Below are 16,929 nucleotides of genomic sequence, written 5' to 3' on the forward strand. Positions count from 1 at the left end.
TTCAGTTAAACACTTACTTTCAAATTCCCTTGGTTTTAAATCAGGCCTCTGCAATAGAAGTCATGTTTAATGGTTTTCGGCAACACAAAAATAAATGTTCAGACGTACATTTTTTTTTAAATGAAATGTGAGTCAGTTAAATACAGTAAGACAATAAAGTGCTGTATTTTGGCTTTGTGTACATAATTTTTAATTAAAAACCACTCCTACCAGCCCGAGAGGTGGTTTTGGGGACTTTCTGAGAAAAATGATGAAAGGATCAGACACTCAGTTATTCTTTTCTTTAAATTTAAATCTTAATTGTCTAGAAATTTGAAAATATTAAAAGCTGCTTACTCTTTGGGTAAAGGCCTGGGTAGACGTGGAGGAGGACCCTCTGCAGGTGTGTCAGTGGAGCCTAGAGGGACACACACACACACACACACACAGTGCAGTTATACAGTAAGTGCGTGTTAAGACCTAGTATGTTGTCAGCTTTGATTAACAGCCCCATGTTGCCTCGCTAGCCTCTAGATGGCGCACCATGCGGGAGTAATTCATGATTGTGATCCTTCTGAACACATTGTTCAGAGTAGTTTTTTGATTTGATACTCACTGTCTTCTGGATCACAGATTTCATATTCGTCGTCACCTGTGGGCTCCTGAACCTGCAAAATCACAAAACCAACACAAGTCAGCGTCGCTTTAAATGTGCAGTGTTTGTTGAATCGCAGCAAAACCCAGATTTGAAAAGAAGTCTTGCACATTTATCATTACTTACAGGAATGGGTGATCGTCTCGCGTTCAACCTGAAAAAGCAGACAAGCAATACAAAAGCTATAAAAAAATTGTCTTACGACAGGCTGAGAGAGTTGCACTCTAAATATAATTATTTTTTGTAAATGCTGATGTAACTATTATTGAACATTGATGGCCCTACCTGGGGCTGGGTTTCGGGGTTAAAGAATGGGACTGTGTTGTGGGGATGGGACACAGTCTGCAAGAAAGATGCAAGGAAATGGATGATTGGTTTCAGATTGTCTTCAATTATTTCTGAAATACTCTTATTTTATACTGGAGACTGGTGGAGGAAGTTTTCAGATCCTTTACTCAAGTAAAAGTACCAGTAGAAGAATGTACAAATAAAGTAATGTTTTCAAAAATCACATTTAAATAAAGTAGCATCATCATACACTTGGATACATTTTCCAGATTTAGACATTTAAACAGTTTCACCACTTTGGGGCTTAAAAGAGTAATTTAAATCATTAAATTCATTAGGCAATTAATTAAGACATTTTAAAATGTCCAAATAGGTTGAGAAATGATAGTTTAGAGTTTAACCATGTTGTATTTTATAAAATGTATATGTTGTACTGTATGATTGCAATATCAAGTCAAAGTCTCAAGTGACTGTCAGGTAAATCTAGTGGACCAAAAACTGCAATATAACTATCTCAAAGTTATCAACATGTAACACTACCTACAGTCCACCACAGATGATGTATATGGATCCAGCTACTTAAATGAACCTCAGTCAAGAAAATCTCAAACTGACCTGCTTGCTGAAGGAGTTGAAGAGCTCGCCTGTAAAGATGACATAAAATACAACCAATGTTCGATTCCATATAAAAATGTATCTTACAAAAAAAGCTGTAATTGGTGTTATATGAACAGCCTACCTCTTTGTCAGGGACTTCATAAAAGTCTGAAAAATACCCAGAAGAGAAATTAGACATGAAGTAGAACCACAACAATCTCTTTGGTGCTGGATTGTGTTGTTTTTACGAGTCTTCAACATACTGTGGCGTGGCTTTCTCTTATTCTTATGTGTCTGTGCATTTGCCTATAAGCTGTTACAACAAACAGAATGGAGGCCTCCTCTTTCCCCCTGTCTTAGTCCTGCATGGCTTTGAGGAGGGTACTGTTGGTAAGTCCACCACTTTATTCCACACTTAAGGAAATCAGATGGATTACCATGAAAGTATGAAACTAACTGTCATGATGGATAGATAGGAAGTTATTGCTAATAAATAACACCAAAAATTCAGGGTATTTGAATTTGCTAGTAATTTGGGGTGAACTGATCCGTTAGAGTAAAATAGAAAAAAGTTGACTTAAAGTCCTATTATGCAATAATACCCCCCAAAAAACAATGATAATTAATGACAAAATATTTGTTTATTTATGACTTCCTAAAAATGAAAACTTCTATCCATGTGCAATCTTCATTTATCTAACAACATACACTCATGGTACAGTCAAATGTTTTTTCATTGTTCTTAGGCAATCTGATGTGTGTTGGTTGTTACATTAATGATTAGAAAGGTCAAATTATGTAAAAAAGTTACGAGATGGCATCAACGTACTATAATGTGACCGCTGCAAAGACCCTGCTATGTGAATGGAAAAATCGCCGTAATATAACACCTGACGTGACAGAAGAAATAGGTAAACAGATTAGACTTTCACTAACAGAAAAATAAAACCATCCTGACAGCTGTGATGGAGCTCACTACTCAACTTGATGGTGGCCGCTGGGTAACAAATGATTTAACTGTCGCTGATAAACTGTGACTCTGTGTGGCGGCTCTATCGTTTGTCATTAGATCCTGACTGACCCTGTCTCCATCTCAGGGATAATTCTTTATAAGTAGGTAATTATGTTAAGTTCTGTTGTTCTTTGGTGTGAAAATGTGCTCATAAAGATCCTGCTGCTGTCTGAAGCTGCAGATGTTTAATAAACTCAGAGCAAAGACTCCAACAAACAAGAAACAGGAAGCAACAAACTTTAGGTTCTGCCTAAGATTTGTCAAAACCTTGATTATATTCATGACTGGAGAATCTCATTAATCAGATCTGTTAGAGATTCTGTGCTTATCACAATAAAGTTGTATTTCATAGACATTTCAGTCTATATTAGTAGTAATGGTAACCAGAAGGAATGTGACATAGAGCAAAGTAATTGAGGCAAAACTCAACATACATGACAGGTGTTCTGGGATTTTTGAAAAGGTATGTGTGTGCGCCAATGAAGGACCAACGTTGGTGCTGAAATGTGATGTTAAGACTTGGTCATGAGTGCAGAGAAAGTCTGTTTAAAACTACATAACTTTTTTTTCATAGAGGGTGACTTTGAGGTTTTTCTTATTTGGGGTTAGATTTGTTTGGAGAGTTTGACAAATACTCTCCAAACAAGCAGGTGTCTCACACAAAAGCATGAGCATTGTCAAACCTGGATTATGTGTTTAACGTGTGGTTTGATTGTAAAGTAGTTGCGTTGACCACTTGTGAACTTGTGTTGTACCCACCAGGACTGGGGGGACGCTCTGTTAAATGTGAGGGCAACATGGGACGCTCCCTCCCAGTTCTGTTACTGGTGCGCATCATCGGATCTGAGGAGAGTCATGGAAAGCATTATTGGCATTTGTTCATTAGTTGCATTTTACACTTTTAGTTGTGGTAGCAGTGGTATCGATATCTATGATTTGATTTGACATGATGTTAAATAAAATGCTCAAGTGTTTCTCCCCTGATGTGTCTTACTGGCAGGTGGATTCTCTTCAGGTTCTACGTAGTTGTCTTCATCTGCAGCATCTGGATTTATGTAGTCTTCCTACAAAACAGCAAAGACAACATTACCTCACTCAGTGGAAGGTTACCAATAGACACGATAGGGCTGGGCAGTATTTCTACTTTATATGGTATATGCACTGCATAACCAGTTACAGTATGTGTCCAAAGCAAAAAAAAAACCTTCAGTGACGTCATCTGTTGGTTTGAGAACAGTTGTCATGAAGCCTTGAGTTTGGATTTTGGCAGGCGCAATTTTGCTAGTCCTGAACGTTTTAGAGCCGGAAATGACCATATTTGGAAACACTGGGGGGGGCGAGAGGGGGATCTGATTTATCTGACAGGAAACCCGGCGATATTACGTCCTGCCCACCAATAGCCTTAACCTGACTGCACCACAGGCATGTCAATCAAACAGACACACCCCCAAAAACACATCTTTTTGAAGCTTATTTTCTATTTAATGACGGGATTATTTTCAGATGGACAGCCAGAAAATGAATGAGAAGGAGCGTCTTTAGCTTGAAAAACCAAGATAACTTGTGGAGAAATTTTATTGACAGAATTTTATGAGACTAGTTGAATGGGAGTCTATGGAGCCGGAGGACTTTTGGAGCCAACCTCTAGTGGCATTGGTGGTATTGCAGGCTAAGCCACTCCCGCATCGGCCTCATTTTTCAGACCCTGAAGCTACGTCCACTTTTATATACAGTTAACAGTCCAATGAAGCTTTGCTGGTTTGGCTCACATGGGAGCTCAGCTCCCTTTTCACCAAAACCGTCCAGTACAACATCTGCTTTACTGCTGGTGCTGCACTGATCGGCCCATCAATCTCCAGCTCCTTCCCACCCTCAATGGTGAACAAGACCCCAAGGTACTTAAACTACCTTACTGTGTCTCGCTATTAAGCCTGAAAATATCGGGATATAATTTTTGGTCCATATCACCTAGTCCCAACACTTTAAATAAGGTGAGGAATCAAAGTTCCTTTACTTCATCACTCCCCAGGAGGGTCGGTTCTGGGGGCAGTTGTTTGGAGGGTTTATCCGGGCGGGTGGGCTTCCTGGGTGGGCGGCTGGGTCGGTTACGACAGCTGTCTGGAAAGGAGAAGCAGAAACAGAAACAGGACATTAGCATTTGCATGAAGCACAGTTCTGAAACCCCTTGTGTATTGTAGCTTTGGCTCAACAGTGTGTTTATCTCAATGAATAAATTAGAGGGAAGAGATGACTGCAATGAAGAACAAAAAAAAAAAAAGAAAGAAAAAAGAATCGGATATACTTGTCATGGAAAAAAGGCAAGTTTTAGTTAAACAAAAAAGTTAAAAGATAGCACTGACCGAGATATTCCCCTCTTGGGAAGGAAGGAGTTGTGGTGAAGACTCTGTGGGTGGGAGGCGGCTCGTAGCTATCGTCATCACGTGGGTCCTCATACATGTCATCGTCCTGAAAATAATGTACTTTTAATGTTTCAAAAGAATATCTTGGACAAAAACAACTGCTTGAATTACAGTTTACAGTTTTCCCAACTTACATAATCGGATTCAGACAGTTGATCGTTGCTTTCTCGGTTGTCATCTGTAAACACAAAGAGGGAAAAATAAACAACATTCAAAATTTTGATTTTATTAAACACAGCTTATTAAAACAAACTGTCCTGAAGTACTACCTTTACCTGAAGTAATAAATTAAACTGAGCAGATGTCAGAGCCTATTTCCTCATTTTAAAACAAAGCCTTGGCTTTCAGTGAGCATCTCCGTTGTGGTACCAGTGAAGCGTGTCTCTTCACCTGTTGCACTATTGAGTAATCTCTCGCCAAGTGACTTTATCAACGTTTTTATGATGCAATTTGCACAGATGTGTCAGATGATTAAGCGCAGAGTTTTTCTCAAACGAGCATGTGGAAAAAGGTGAAAGGATGTTCAACTGCCATGTTTTTTTTTATTTGTAAATTTGTCCATTTAGAAGACATGCAAGATTCCATCACCACAAAGTGTGAATTGGTATGGACAGCTGGAGTGATTACAGAGACCGATAACTCTTTCAATGTACATTTATGACATTTGTGTCAGAGAAATTCATCCCATTTTAACCTGGAACCGACTCTCTTCTTACCTCTGTAGTCTCTTGCAGGTACGTTAGGAAGTGGTTTGCCTTTCAGTCTGTTATACATAGAGAGACATTGACATCATCAGCAGGCAATGATAGACGTGATTATTAAGACATGAACTTAAATTTAATCAAAGTGGAATTATTTGGCCACGGATGTTTTTGCTTTTGTCTCAATTCATGTACTTCTGATAGTACACTTGGGTAGTGTGTGAATTTTGAGAGGGCAGTGTTGTCTCTAATCACACACTGCTGTTTTGCACTGGAAAAGACCTTGACATTTGAATGCATCGCCCGCCAGCATATCTGCTAGCTTTGTTTGGTTATTCCACCTAAATATTAACCCGTTTTTGTGCCCTCTGTATCACACTCACAATAAACATTACAAGTGGTTTCTATCCAACAGCAGTATCAACACTTTTGTATGGACATGGTCTCTATTTCTTGACTCTTATGAGTACACCATCCAGGTAGGGCAGGGTACCAAACTTTGATACTTTTATGGCATCCACTAAATTGGTTTGGTAGTATACAGCATTGAAAAATGGACCTGGTATTGAAGTCAAGCTATTGGTACTGGTATCGAAGATTTCTGAACGCCATCCAGCCCTACATCCGGATACTCAGTTCATGCATGTTGTCACACTAGTCAGTGTGAACCCACCTTCACACTCAGAAAAGCAAGTGTATGTACGTAAGTAAGTAAATTGAGACACAGCCTTTGTCTGGTGAAAAAACCACGTCATTTGCCTGTAGCACAGCAGCCACCTGTGCGGATTATATTTAAACAGGCGCAGTTAGCATACTGATGTGCACATTTGCCAGATAGGATAAGCATAAATGGCTTGCGTAACACGTGTTAGTACCTATCCTTAAGTGTCTTCAGGGGACTCATGTCAGGAAAGGAAAGTGAGAGAACAGCCATCTGTTTTGGTTATTTTTGGGTTGTGTGTCTCTCGCTTTTTCCAACGGTTGTGAAAGAGGAATTGGCACTGATGCATATACACAAACCACATGGAGAATTTTTAGATCAGTAGACTTCTCACTATCCTTCTTGAAAATAACATAACACATATATTTATACTTTTACTGCATATTTACACAGGTTTTTTTTTAAACCTTAATATTGGCATGTAATAGTAAAAATCTGACCAACCTTCTTAGTTTATTGAGTAAACTGCCATCATTTTTCCGGATGTCTTGAACAATCTTCTGAAGCTGCCTGGAAAACACATGTCGAAAAAGTATTACAAGCTAAATCACAGTTTTTAGACATCTAGTTTGGGTTATTTTTCAGCTTTGAAATGGATTTTGAAAAAACACTCTTGTATTCCCATCTGTTACTCTTCATATCCTCTTGAATTTTCTATATCACCACTTTTCAGACTGGGTTTATATCGAATTTGTATGTATATACAAAGCAACTGTCTGGTTATTCATCTTCAATGCAAATAATGAAATAATTTTTTTTTGCCAAAGTTTCACCTGTTTTCTTGCTTGTGAAAAAAAAACTTACAATACAGTGCTTTTACTGACATCATACAGGATCAAATAAAAGAAATGCGGTTTAGTTTTTGTGCACTGTACCAAATATACTCACTCTTAAGTAGATAATAAAAATTATTAGCTGTATGGGTTCACAAGTTGAAATAAAACTCAACTTCTTACCGGATCTTTGCAGTGGCAGGAGCAGCCAGTTTACTCAATGTATCCATATTCATGTTTAATCCAAGAGTTTGCATGTTGGGGCCTCATTCCTCTCACGCATTAACTCTGTACTGCCATTTTGTATGCAGAATAGTAAATGAGACATACGTCTTTGTTATAGAGGGGAGGGAGTTTGTTTTTGCTGGCCCTGGCAGAAAAATCACTTCTCTTTTCCACTCCCTTTGTTCAGCGACCACACTTTCTGTGAACCTCTTGCATTATACTGTATCTCTCAACTTTCTTAAGTACCGCCCCTCCATACACAGGTAATATTTATAGAGGTGGCCTTCAACATTTTTGATCACCAACTGCCCCTTGCCACTATTAAACTCAGAAATGTCTCCACCGACTTTGGTTTCATAGCATTTTATCATCTGCAAAAAACTGCACCTCTGTTTTAAAAGCTTATTTTCTCAGAGATATTAGCATTTTTTTCTGTTGATGGACACCCCTTTCACACAAAAGTCAAGTATTTTAAGTATTACCTCTTTGTGGATGTAAGTTTATTGTCAGTGCATTTAATAGATGGTTGTTTTTAGCTTTAAAATAATGGGTCATAATGAGTCATGGTAAAAAAATGAGTTGGAGGCATTTTCTGTTGGATGAGCAGGAAGATAAGCAGATGAGCAGCTGTACGTGTCTGATTTAACCACGAGGATTTTTTTTTTTTGCTAAGCGTTTAAATGTCTGCTTTACATTTGAACACAGTGGAAGAGGGGAAATGAGGAAGCTGTGTGGTGAGAACACCACTGACCAGACTAAAGGACTTGCAAAAAAGCTGGTTTTATTCCTGGCTATGAGAAATAGCAGAACATGGGTGCTGTATAGCAGTTTCTGTAGGTTTTTTTTTTTTTTTTTTTTGATTTTATACACTTTATTAATCCCCGAGGGGAAATTTCTTCACTACAGCAGGGGTGAGCTGCTGCAGCAGGCTGCCACTAGCGCGGCGCCAGGTAACCTGACCTGAGGTGCATGTTTTTGGATGATGGGAGGAAGCCGGAGAACCCAGAGAGAACCCACGCAAGCACAGGGAGAACATGCAAACTCCGCACAGAAAGGCCCAGGACCGGATTCGAACCCAGAACCTTTTTGCTGTGAGGTGACAGTGCTAACCACTGCACCACCGTGCCGCCCATTGTTGTGTGTAGCATTGACTTTTTACACTGAATTATGTCGACAGTGAACACCACTGCATACTGAGAGGACCTGTCAGTACTCTCCATGCTATAGAAATCATGTAACTTCCTGCTTCAACATGTGTATGATCAACCACAAGTAAACAGAAAATAAGAGGAAAGTAAGGAAGCTCAGGACTGGCAGGTTTTTACATTAACATTTGTAGTTGCCAAATATACAAATCACCTACAACTTGCCAACATTCACCCTAAGTGCCAATCAATTAAGACTAAATGGAACTATTAAACTTAAAACCTTTTTTATTAAATAAATAAAATCAGTGTAATCACAACACAGCATCACACCAAAGCATGTCACACACCCGCCAGTCCAAGAGTATACTGTATAAGTGTCACCTTTTGCTGCTTCGTCTAGGCCAAAAACTGTATATTAAAGTGGATTTAGCTTTCGGGTCTGTAAAGTGAGCCCAATGCAAAGTACCTTGTACTGTAAAACCACTGAGGGCTGCTTGGGGTCGGCTCCAAAAAGGTTCTGGCTCCATAGACACCCATTCAACTTCTATTATGAAATACAAAGTCAAAAAAGTCGTAATGGTGTCATTTGGTAAAGTCACTCCTTCTGATCAGTGTTCTGGTGGTCCATCTGAAATAATCTCATCATTAATTAGATATTAGGCCTCAAAAGGGTGAGAGTCCTGACCTCCTTCCTTTTTGGAGTCTTTCTGTCTTTGTACTTTGTCACATGATCTCCTTCTTTGACCCGGGTCATACATGTCATACATGTCTGTACTTTTTACTTGTAGGCGAGGCAAAACATGACGTGGCATCCATGGGTTTATTACAGGCTCCTGTTTTTCTGCTTTTCCGATGATAATCTATTTTGTTATAATACATTCATATAAAATATCAAATATAAAAGTGATACCAATACACTACAAAAACTTTGCCTGTTTGAGTAATTCCAAGTTCGTAGTGTTTATGTGCGGCTCACACACACGCATACACATGGGAATACGTGAACAGGAACATGCCTCACAAACAAGAAAGACACATGCAGATGAATGTGCAGGTGCAGTCAGGCAAAACACTCCTCATACATCTGCACAAATACACAAATCCAGCTGCATGTTTATACAAGTACAAACCAGCTGCATGTATGCACACACTTGTAAACACACACAGACATATAATATACATATTGTAATTTTATTTCTGCACTTTTTCTTATTTTCAAGTGAATTTAGAGATTTTATTATTTCAAGTCGATGTAGTGATTTCACCTCTTATCATTTGGAATCCACTGCTTTGTTATGATCAATATATGTATGAAGATGATGATAAATGATACTAAAAGGAGTTTTAGATTTTGTGGATAACTTTTCTGTTTCTGAAATGTTCAACTCAAATGATAGAAAATAAGAGAAGCAAAGAATTGATGGAGGGAGACAGGATGTGAAGAGAGGAGGGTCTGATCGACGGCTGGGATGACAGAAGAATCAAGGTGTTACTTACGGCTGGTGGATGAGACTAAACTTGCTCATGTCCCAGGCGGACAGGTTCTGAAAAAACCCATCAGAGAAATCAACTGTAAACACAATTGAAAGGATGGATGGATGGAGGGAGGGAGGGAGGGAGGGGAGGTGGGGTGAAGGACAACTGAGTTCACTGATGACTCTGATTCCTTATAGCTGCAACGGCAAGGATGTCACCTTTGATATATTACATGCATCGGAGCAGAAGTGATGGGAATGCACTACCACTTAGCAAACAGAGGATGGCAGCATCTCACTGAGGGCCTGTTCAGCAGCCCAGTAGTTGTATTTCTAAACTAAGTCAAAGGACATCATGGGAGCTGCGGGGTCAGAAATGGTCACAAACATTACATCCATGTATATTACAGAAACACAAAGGAGTGCTCCGGTCGGAGCATTGTTGGCGAGATACCGCCGCATCTCCATGGAGAAGCAGGGTGTTGCTGTCTTGCTTCGAGGCTCACTGATAATATGATGCTAAAAATTAGGTGTATCAAATCAAATCTTAGACATCTTGTTGCTCATTTAATCCAGTAAGCGATTTACAAATACAATTCCTTAACCAACCGCACAAAGGACATTGAGTCTCTGAAAAATAAAGCAGAAATTTAAAAAAACATGTTTTCTATGTTTTTGCCTGGTTTCCGTATTTGAAGAAAAGCTGCCAAACTTCAGGCTAAGCTTGCTTCTCCAAGCAAAAACACAACACCACCATCCACGTTACACAATTTTCTAAATCATCAAACGTTTAAAAAAAGGCTACCCTCTGTGTTGTCATTTTAAACATTTTTTTTGGTTGCATTTTAATGTCTGTGTTGCAGTAAGGCAATTGTGATACGTAAACGAAAGGGAAATGATTACCATAAAATATGCAACAAATCCTGCTAAATTATGTATTCCCCTCTTCATTCATAATTCATCGCTCCAGGTCGTTACATGCTCTGTCTCTCTTCTGCTTTAAATTTGCAGTATTGTAATGAAGATCCATGACAGCAAATGTTTGGGAAAGTTTGGAAAATTGTACGTTTTAGTTTGTAAGATGTCAAATGAACAAACAGAGAGAAGCTTGTCATAAGAGCATGAGGTATAGGTCGAACATCATTTCCATATGAATAATGTATGGCTGCCGCTTTTATGTGCAGAGTCTCCTGTGAAACAGGTGTAATGATGCAATGTTAAGATGCTAACTGTTGATTAAATAGTAGTTTTTCAAAACTGTTAATGATTTATATGAGTAATGCCACAGGGAGGGGTTAGTAATACAGCTCACACTACCTTTAGTGTGGGAATTTGGTGCAACAAAAAAGGATGCATTACCAATAAGCCCACAGCATAGCGGAAGCCCTTTAAGCAGAGCATGTGATTTAATCATTTGTAAATCAGATAGTGAGATCACTTTATATGAAAGGCTTTACCTCCTTCAAAGAGCTGAACCTTACCCTCACATATACACACTTGATCATCACACCGTCTTACAGGAGAGAAAAAAAAAAGCATCTGTATAAAATCTGACTTAGCCTTTTGACACCGAATAAAATATCAAATAGTCCGCCCCAGTGGATACTCAGGCACTGCTCCCACTTTGAATTATTTATAGGAGTGTCTGTGCTTGTTCAAATGAGACACAACAGCTCTACAAGCTGCAGTCTCTCCCCTGCACAATAGATGTAGAGCCCTCAGTAAATGTAAAACCACACTCGATCACATCTAACTGCCTCACGTGCTTTCGCAACTTACATATAGTCCAGTTAACATATGTAACATATGTAACATATGTTAACTGTAATGTAATGTGTGTGCTAAATACAGAATGCTTTATCGGTCCTTGATAGACTTGAAGACATCATGTGCAGGATTTTAATATTTTTAACATTGGTACCATTTCGTTTAAGCATGAACAGACTAATGCTGTGTCTGAATTCACCCACATGTCCACTAATTCACTGCTTCTTATACGGAGGACCCTCAATAGTCAATAGTAAAGTGTGATTGCATTGAAGTCATTAGGATTCATCCTTTGGTTAACATGAACGTTTGTACCAAACCTCAGTGGTTTCACTAAAAAAGCAACAGATAGAACTAGAGTAAACCTCGGGTTCACCAAAGATAGCGCAATTGTTTCTCTGCAGAACACAAAAGTTTGTACCAAATTTATGGCAATCCACCCCATAGTTGTTGAGATATTTCTAACCTACCAACATTGACTTCCCTAAAACTATGCCGCTAGTGTGGCTAACAACACATTTGGGCTGTGACATAGATTTCAAACTTTTTTGTTACTACACCTTCAACATATCCAAGTTGAGCCCTAACTTGAACAATTGAAAAGATTCAATTGTCATATAAATATTCAACACATAGCCATGGTATCTATACATCTACAGGTTTTTGGGTAGGAGTGTTGGAGACATGAGAACATTTGAGTTGAAATGAGTTTCATTTCACGATACAGAGAACAGCTTCCCAGCTACATGGCCACAAAATTACCTTTGGTTCTTTTACGGCACCTGCAGCAGGTCTCATGACTGTCATTAGGCTAGAGACTTTCTACATGTTCACAAATCTACACCGAATGTTTGGCGTGACAAGCTATATCTGGGTTGAGATGTTTTTCTTCATTTTGTCTCTGATACTTTTGTCTGTTTCCTCTTTTATCCATTACAAGGTGACTGTATTAAGACCTCATCTCTGTCAGAAATATTTGGTCTTTCTTTTAAAGTATAGCTCGTCTTGTTTTAATAAAACCTTCCTCATGCAGCTCATATAATTTGTATGTCCATATGCCTCTGTAGATGTTTGATACCAACAACAAAGTAATCATGTTATATATACAGCCTTAGACGTGTGCAGAGGCTGTCCTCTGTGACGGGCCTTTGTTTGTACTGTTGATGTAATAGGAAGAAGCTGAAAGTGACTTCCTCACACAGCCGCCACACACTGAGATGGAGACTGACAGTTCTTTTGATCTGCTACATATCTCTTTTAACCTGTCTCCTTGTGTGAGCGAATGTGACATCAAAAAGATGGAGATTACCTTTATCTACGCCGCGCTGGCTGACTGTCATTCCCATCCGTACTGTAGTGTAGAGCCGTCCGCCGCTCAGACAGAATTAAATTGTCTTTTTTTAAATGGTGAAGAGCTATCGGAGGTGTAATGTGAAGAAGATGCATTCAAGGCAGAGGCTGATGTTGTCTTATGAATAGCAGTTTAGATCTGCGCTGCCTGCTTACTCGTGCCTATTTACTTGAGGATTTCATGACCTTTGCTCCATCTACTGTATAAACATCACATGAATATGCAAAGCAAGCCAAAGGCAATGCTCAGCAGCAGCGCTCTTGCTGGATGACATTCAGAGCCCACAGTACAGACCCTCTCTGCCCTCAGACACATGCTGAGCTCAAACACAACTACATGTTCCTTTTTCCTCTTTTGCTGCATTTGTTTTGGCACACTGAGCAGCAATGAAGGCACACAGCTGCTCCAGCCAACAATGCATAGGTTTCAGGAAAAATATATAATACATTCACTGGAATGTGCCTCAATGGTTTTGGTGCAGAGACATACATGTAACGATCCATTTCAGACATATTTTAAGACGGATGGAAATGGTCGCTTTTGAATAATGTTTTATAGAATTAAGATGTCTCCTACTTCAGTGAAAAGTCCAGTCAGTGAAGATTATCCCCATACTTGTCTGAGTTGCATACTGGACCCTGTTTGGCTTCCAGCTAATTGTGATGTCACAAAACACTGTTTCCACTACATACATGTCTTCAAATATGATTTCGGCTGACCAACGACAAATTAGCCCCCTTCAGAAAATAGAATAAAAGTAAAACAAATTAATGTAAATATCGGTTATGTTTCAGTCTGCTTTGATACACAATGGTTAGGTTAGGTTAGGTTAGGTAGTTACTTTATTAATCCCCGAGGGGAAATTTTTTCAATGGTGATTCAACCTATTCTAAATAATTAAAACAGTGGCTGTTGTACAATAGAGGAAGTGGCATTTCTCTTGCCACAGGCAATTTCAGGTCATTTGTAAAAAATAGAAGAGGAACTGGATAATTACAATGAGCAGCAACTCACATGACGAGTAAAGAGCACCACCTACTGAAACCCACGGTATCAAAAGATAATTCTGGACTGATAAATGACTTTGTAGTAATTACTTTTTGGGCTAAAGATGTCAAAACATGGATCTCTGAGGATGCAGATTAAATATTAACAATGCCCTGTCTAACACACATGGGGAAAAACAAGGTACAAGGACTCAAGGACAAAGAGATAAATCGCACTTACATTACTCATACATTGAGGGCTCTCGTTTTACGGTGTGCAGATCACATAATCCACCAGCAAACATATATTGTCACAACAGAACAGCAACGTCAACAGTTTTGTCAGCCTGTGCTCGAGAACAGTGGCGCTTTGAGCTAGATGCTAACATCAGGATGCTAACATTCCCACAGGGACAAAGCTAACATGCTCATTGTTTGTAGGTTTAATTTTTTACCATGCTCACAAACCAAGTTCAGGCTGTTATTATGCTAACATTTTCTAATTAGCACGAAACATAAAGTACAGCTGAAGCTGGGGATGGTTATATTATTAGTTTTGTAAGTCCCTGGTTGTACAAATTACTGATCAATTTGAAAATATGAGCTGAACATTTTTTTTAGAGAAAAAGGAAGGGGATCCTCAAAGTCATTGGCATGTATCATCTGGGAATGTCAGTGCAAAATGTTTGCAAATCATTCTGTAGATGTTGAGATATGCCACTTAATAGCTAAAAATGACCATCTGCTGGTGGGACAGAACCAACAGTCAGGGGATCACCTCTGGGGACCTTGAATATCGACAGCAGTTTTCAGAGCAATTCCTCCAATAGCTTTAGACATATTTCAATCTGAACTACAAATGTTAACCTCCTTGTTGCACTTGAAGAAAAGTTAGGGTATCACAAAGTTAGTATGATTCATCCTCTGAGGACACTGAATATCTGCAGCAAATTTCATAGCACGGCATCTAAAAGTTGTTGAGATATTTTAGTCTGAGCCACAAACGTTAACCTTGTTGCAGCATTTGAAGAACAGTTAGAGGATAATCATCCTCTGAGTACACTGAATATCTGTTGCAAATGTCAGGGCAAAACATCCAAAGGTTGTTCAGATATTTCAGTCTTAGCTACAAATTTTAACCTTCTTGTGGCCCTAGAGGACAATTTAGGGAGTCATAAAAGCGAGTATGATTCATCCTCTGAGGACACTGAATATCTGTAGCAAATTTCATGGCAATGCATCCTGTAGTTGTTGAGGTATTTGAGTCTGAGCCACAAATATTAACCTCATTGTGGCACTTGAGGAAAAGTTAGGGGATCATAAAGGTCAGCATGATTCATCCTCTGAGAACAGTTGCAGCAAATTTCATCCAAATGGGAATCCATCCAAAAGTTATTCAGAGATGTGAGTTTGGGTCAAAATGCCTTGCCTTCCATCGAGCCGCGCTACTAGCACGGATAAAAATCAAACTAAAGTCCACACAGCTCGAAATGTGAGCTGCGAAAATATGACTGGGAATGTTTGTCAGACTCTGCAGCCTTGAAGCTAGTTAAGCTGAAAGGCTGTGCAGCCACTCAATACAAGCATGGGTTTACGCGGGCTTAATAGAGCTCTGGTGTACTGCCTGGATCTGTAGCTGTAGGATCAATACACATACTGTATGTATATGCATTTTTCAGAGCTGTGCTGGAAACTTGCACATCAAAGCCTCAGCTCTGAAACATTCATCATTTTGACTGATAAAAATCCACAACGAGTAGATTTTGGGGGAGATAAGCCGGTGAGATACAGGGGAGCTATTTCAGTGATGCAATATCCCACCTAAAGTGGAATCAGCTCACGGTCAGTTAATAATGAATAGGAGAGATTGTTGGGCTCATTTACAGCGAGACAAGAAGAGTTTATTGTAAAAGAGGCTGCTAAAAGGGTGCACATAAATGAACGCTTCTACAGTATGCAGGAGGTTTAACTGAAGTATTATTAAGATCCTCAAAACACTAAATATTAGAAAGTTATAAATCCACACTTCAGTTATTTGCTGCATAAAATCCTCTTTAAACAGTGCTCCCCCTCATGACTGAAGCAGATTTAAAGATTCTTACTTAAATAAGTGGAAATCACAGCTTCATCAGCCATGAGACTCTTTTCACGGCTCTTACACACTCCCAAACAGAGACACAGACAGTTTCCAGCTGCTCTCACTGTGCCTGTGTGCTTCTCAGAAACATCGGAAGGCCTCAGAGATTGTACACACAATGTAGGTGACGGAGACTAAAGCAATGAAAGTGACATCAAAGCAGAACTTGCAACATATTTACTGACTTCCATATCAGGGAGGCCACACTGAGGAAGTGTGGGATGTAATGCAAGCGATCGAGTTTAACTAGTCATGTTTCATATCCTGTAAACTCTCTGCTGTTTCAACTTTGGAAATTTGCATTGCTGCAATACAACTTCAAAATCATGGTAATGCGAATTTTAAAGGGTTAAGATTCAGTTATTATTTAAACAAAAGTGCAAACACAGACTGCAGACATTAAATGAAGGAGGAAAATGTTAAAATTGTAAACTGAGTTCACCAGTTTTTTTGTTGTTGTCAAACTGGCACAAACAGCTCTAGGAAGTGTAATTATTGTGCTGTTTTTTAATACCATAATCACAATAACAATAATTGCTTGGGAGGATTTGTCCATTTTGATGTAATTAGAATAACAAACCACAAACAACCACACTACCCTAATATGATTCTGAACGGATAAGTAGATTACATAACTGCAAAAGTAATTTCTGCAGAATTCAGGTAAAAATTTGAAAAATGTTAAGCAAAACTT

General features: G+C 39.0%; 1 protein-coding gene across 2 annotated transcripts in view; it reads right to left on the bottom strand.

Moving 5' to 3' along the window:
* The window catches only part of blnk (B cell linker), a 35,815-nt gene that overhangs the window by 4,678 nt on the left and 14,208 nt on the right, over nucleotides 1-16,929 (bottom strand). Inside the window, exons 5-20 of one of the 2 annotated variants that reach the window (XM_069145239.1) lie at nucleotides 10,017-10,063; nucleotides 6,818-6,883; nucleotides 5,668-5,714; nucleotides 5,086-5,129; nucleotides 4,892-4,997; nucleotides 4,546-4,649; nucleotides 3,526-3,595; nucleotides 3,291-3,374; nucleotides 1,662-1,687; nucleotides 1,538-1,566; nucleotides 920-976; nucleotides 761-788; nucleotides 596-647; nucleotides 337-397; nucleotides 211-238; nucleotides 18-48 (exon numbers count right to left, since the gene is read on the bottom strand). In XM_069145239.1, coding sequence (XP_069001340.1) covers nucleotides 18-48; nucleotides 211-238; nucleotides 337-397; nucleotides 596-647; nucleotides 761-788; nucleotides 920-976; nucleotides 1,538-1,566; nucleotides 1,662-1,687; nucleotides 3,291-3,374; nucleotides 3,526-3,595; nucleotides 4,546-4,649; nucleotides 4,892-4,997; nucleotides 5,086-5,129; nucleotides 5,668-5,714; nucleotides 6,818-6,883; nucleotides 10,017-10,063 — 880 coding nt within the window. Of the gene's footprint in view, nucleotides 1-17; nucleotides 49-210; nucleotides 239-336; nucleotides 398-595; nucleotides 648-760; nucleotides 789-919; nucleotides 977-1,537; nucleotides 1,567-1,661; nucleotides 1,688-3,290; nucleotides 3,375-3,525; nucleotides 3,596-4,545; nucleotides 4,650-4,891; nucleotides 4,998-5,085; nucleotides 5,130-5,667; nucleotides 5,715-6,817; nucleotides 6,884-7,329; nucleotides 7,787-10,016; nucleotides 10,064-16,929 lie in introns of those variants that run through there. The other variant, XM_069145240.1, reaches the window with a different exon arrangement.

The sequence above is a fragment of the Embiotoca jacksoni genome, unplaced genomic scaffold, assembly GCF_022577435.1.
Source record: "Embiotoca jacksoni isolate LCO1_2020_lvr unplaced genomic scaffold, fEmbJac1.0.p SCAF_12, whole genome shotgun sequence".
NCBI classification, from domain to species: Eukaryota; Metazoa; Chordata; class Actinopteri; family Embiotocidae; genus Embiotoca; species Embiotoca jacksoni.